General features: G+C 46.5%; 1 protein-coding gene across 1 annotated transcript in view; it reads left to right on the top strand.

Annotated features, from left to right (window-relative positions):
• Nucleotides 1-3,648, top strand: part of LOC121344635 (olfactory receptor 14A16-like) — a gene marked incomplete at its 3' end in the record, with an annotated part of 7,706 nt that extends 4,058 nt beyond the window's left edge. Inside the window, exon 2 of the mRNA XM_041420785.1 lies at nt 3,391-3,648. Within this exon, the coding sequence (XP_041276719.1) occupies nt 3,391-3,648 (258 nt within the window). The remainder of the gene's footprint in view (nt 1-3,390) is intronic.
• Between the last annotated feature and the right edge of the window lie 225 nt (nt 3,649-3,873).

Here is a 3,873-nt window from a genome sequence, read left to right as displayed (position 1 = left end):
AAAAAAAAAAAATAAACAAGAAAAAGACATCTCCCTCTCCCCAGCAGAGCTCTTCCATCCTTCAGTTGTCACCCCTGCACTCACAGAAGATCTGGACCTGCAGAAAATGAGAATTTATTGAGTACATTTGCAGGAAAAGCAGGTTTAGGACAGGCTCTCAGCAGAACTGTTCTCAGCTGAGCCAAAAAGGCCCCTTTGGCAGCTGCAGGGCCATTGGAAATGCAGAGCCTCAGCCCACAGGGCAGAAAAGGGCTCTGAGTTCCCCTCCCCTGACACCAAACCCTGTTCCCAGGCTGCTTCACACACAGGATTCTTCTGGAGCACTGCACAAAGCTGAGAGTGTGCTCTGGCTTCTCCATGGTGCATGTCCTAAAGCTGCCTGGGAGAAGAAATTTCAGGTCAGCTCTGCTGGCACAATCCCTCCTGGCAGCTGCAGGGCCATTGGAAATGCAGAGCCTCAGCCCACAGGGCAGAAAAGGGCTCTGAGTTCCCCTCCCCTGACACCAAACCCTGTTCCCAGGCTGCTTCACACACAGGATTCTTCTGCAGGACTGCACAAAGCTGCGAGTGGGCTCTGGCTTCTCCATGTTGTGTGTCCTAAAGCTGCCTGGGAGAAGAAAAGCCCTGACAGAGCCAACTTGGGCAGCACTTTGGCCATGGATGCTGGCCCGGGGCTGAGGCCACAATGAGGGGACAAGTGACCCTGGCAGCCCTGGGGCCTCATTGCCTCCTTGTCCCTGCTCAGCAGCCTGGCAGGTGATCAGAAACTGAGTGAGACGAACTGCAACCTGGGGAGGGGACTGTTCTGAGTTTGTTTTTTTGGAGCAGTGAGAAGTTATATTGTTTGGGTTCTATTGTTTAATAAACAGGTTTCTTTCCACTTTTTCTCCAAGGAGATATTTTCTCCCGAACCGGTTGGGGGGGAGGGGGCAATTGAATCTGCTTTCGTAGAGAAGCCCCTTTGGAGGTTATCTCCCAAACTTGCCCTAAACCAGGACAAGTACAGTTAGTGGCGCCCAACGCGTGGCTTGAGAAAGTGGAAAAAAACCCTTTATTGATTGCAGGTTGGTTGTGCTTGCTGTGTAGTAGGTTAAAGTACCCAGTATCCATGTTGCTTGAATTTGTAATGTTTCTTGGGGAGGCCTTTATGTGGCTCTGGTCTCTAGACCTTTTTGAGGTTTCAATACCTTTCTGGTCACTAGGATTATTGTCCCTATCACGTAGTTTTTGCAGTAAAGGGGCACGGATTGGAATAGCTATTGTGATGGCCTTGGTGATAATGATTTATAGGGCGTTTACAAAGATACTGGCGTCTGTTTACGATATGTATGGTTTATGGTTTCTTCGTCCTACCCTGCATCCCAGTTCTAGCAGTATGTTTTGGGAATTTATTAGTAATTGCACCCAGCTGGTTAAAGGAAGAGCAGGGAATGAGGCTTTCCAGCCTTTCCTTTCCTGCTTCTCCTTTGAATCTGTTACATCACTTTTTGAGAATGTTCAGTTTCCCCTGAATGTTAAAGAAACCATCTTTCTGGCATTTAATTTATTAAGCCTTTTCTATACTGTCTGGAGTGTATATAAAATGAAAGCTGAGATTTCTAGAGGGGTTAGAGAGACTCCTGATTCAGGAGTAAAACAAAGTAGGAAAAATCTTGACTGGAGTGGGAAATGGGAGGAGATGGGCCAGACTTTAAAGGAATTTTCTGATCCTATAGACTGGGACTTCCCATCTGATCAAATTCAGAACCCAATCGAGGTGGCAAAGTATTTGAGGGAGAAGTGCCATGGTAATACTAAGGAGGAAAGGATTACTGCAGTGAGCTGGGCCTTGGCGTTTGTTTACCGTACTCTGCTAGATACTGTGGAGCAGCAGATAGCAGAAAGGGAACAGGGAGATAAATTAGTTACTATCCCAGTGACTCAGGCTGCAGCTAACATCCCAAGCTCCAGGCTAGCAGCTGAATCAGACAATAGGCCTCAACCCATGGCTGTTGCAGCCAGTATGGATCAACCCTGCCTCGAGTACAGACAAACCCATCCGTGGGATTGTCTTTGCTCAAGGACCAGGTTATACATGGTGGATAATGCAGAAAGATGGAACAACACGGTGTGTACCTCAGGGAGACCTGATTGTGGGATGAGACTCATATATAAATGTCATTGTTTGTTGAATGTGAGACAGAAGGAAACTGTAAGTGTCAAAGGTCTGAGCAAGTAAGATGAGAGGAATGCCTAAGTGTCAAAGGTGTGAGAAAGTGAAATGAAAGTTTTTTTATTGTATGTTCATGATATTGGGATAAGGGGTGGAGTGTCGTGGGGTGACAGCCTTTATCCCAATATCGTGTGTTGTGTCTGGCAGCTGCGCCTTTTTCTCCCCCCGGCCGTCTTGCTGCAGCGGGGCGGGGAGGGAGGGGTGAGTGTGACCAGGCACCTTGGCTTTTGGCTTTTGGCTGCTTGGCTTGGCTTGCTGGTTTGCTTGCTTGCTTGCTTGCTCCTGCCTCGGCTCCTAGCTGATAGCTGCTTTTTTGCTGCTTTCTGATTTCTAAGTTTTTTTTTTTTCCTTTTCTTTCGTTCCCTCTTTCTTACCCTCCCCGAAGATACTGGACCGGCTCCGGACCTGACCTGGGATGTCCAGGACCCCCGGCGTCCAGGACCCCCGGAGTCTTCAAGAGAAGCTCAGCGCCCTCCACAGCACTGTCTGGTTTCTTTTCTTTCCTTGTGTTGGGGAGTGTTCTTTTGTTATTTGTCAATAAATAGGTTTTGTTTTCCACTTTGCTCCTCCGAGGAATTCCTTCCCGAACCCAGTATTGGGGGAGAGGTGGTTGGAGGTTTGTTTTTTTTTTTTTAGGGGGCTACCTTTTGGAGATTTCCCCTAATTTGTCCTAAACCAGGACATATAACTACAATCCATAATTAACTCTAGTACATTCCCTAACCTTTCTCTTAGATTTTAGAACAATAAGCTGACTGTCTAAATACAGCCTTGAAATACTGTATAGTCTTATTATCAGGAATAAAACCTACAAGAAGGACAGTTTGTTTTGTGACCAGAATATGAGCAGCCATAAGCAAGAGTGGGGCAAAGAAGCCTTTGGACCTACTCCAGTGGGTGGCCCAGGGGTGTGTAGCTGGGCTAACTGAAACTATTATTGGATGTTCCTGTTAAATATGTTAATTAATCAATCTTAATAAATTGTTGAAATCAGGGGCCGGGTGTGCCCCATCGCCACTGGGGCACGTTGAAGCTTGCAATAAAGGTCTGATTTTTACTTTACTGTTCTAACACTGCTGCAATGGGTTTTTTTTTACCACAGGGAACTTGGGCTTCTTGTGTTTTCCATCTGTTTGGGATTTGGTTGTTTTGTGTTCATTGTTTTCTCCTATGTGCAGATCTTCAGGGCTGTGCTGAGTATCCCCTCTGAGCAGGGACGGCACAAAGCCTTTTCCACCTGCCTCCCTCACCTTGCCGTGGTCTCACTGTTCATCAGCACCTCATTTTTCAGCTACCTGAAGCCCTCCTCCATCTCCTCCCCATCCCTGGATTTAGCCCTGTCAGTTCTGTACTCGATGGTGCCTCCAGCCCTGAACCTCCTCATCTACAGCCTGAGGAACCAGGAGTTCAAGGATGCCCTGAGGAAAACGATGACTGTATCTTTTCAGAAATAAAAAACTGTCTTTTTTCTGCTCCAGAACCTTCAGAATGTAACTCTTTACAATCCTGGCCTTTTCCCCCCTATTTGTTCATTTTTCATCGGGAAGTTTTCTTATTATTTTTCTGGTGTTATAATGTTTTCTCTAAGATACAGCAGTACTACTCTGAGCATTTCTACATGAACTTCTCTTTTGTAACACAAAGACTTTCAGGAGGCTAAT

This window comes from Onychostruthus taczanowskii, unplaced genomic scaffold (genome assembly GCF_017590055.1).
Source record: "Onychostruthus taczanowskii isolate IOZ18803 unplaced genomic scaffold, ASM1759005v1 scaffold651, whole genome shotgun sequence".
NCBI classification, from domain to species: Eukaryota; Metazoa; Chordata; class Aves; order Passeriformes; family Passeridae; genus Onychostruthus; species Onychostruthus taczanowskii.
Note: the sequence above shows the minus strand (reverse complement) of the source record. Positions and strands in the feature narration are given on the sequence as shown.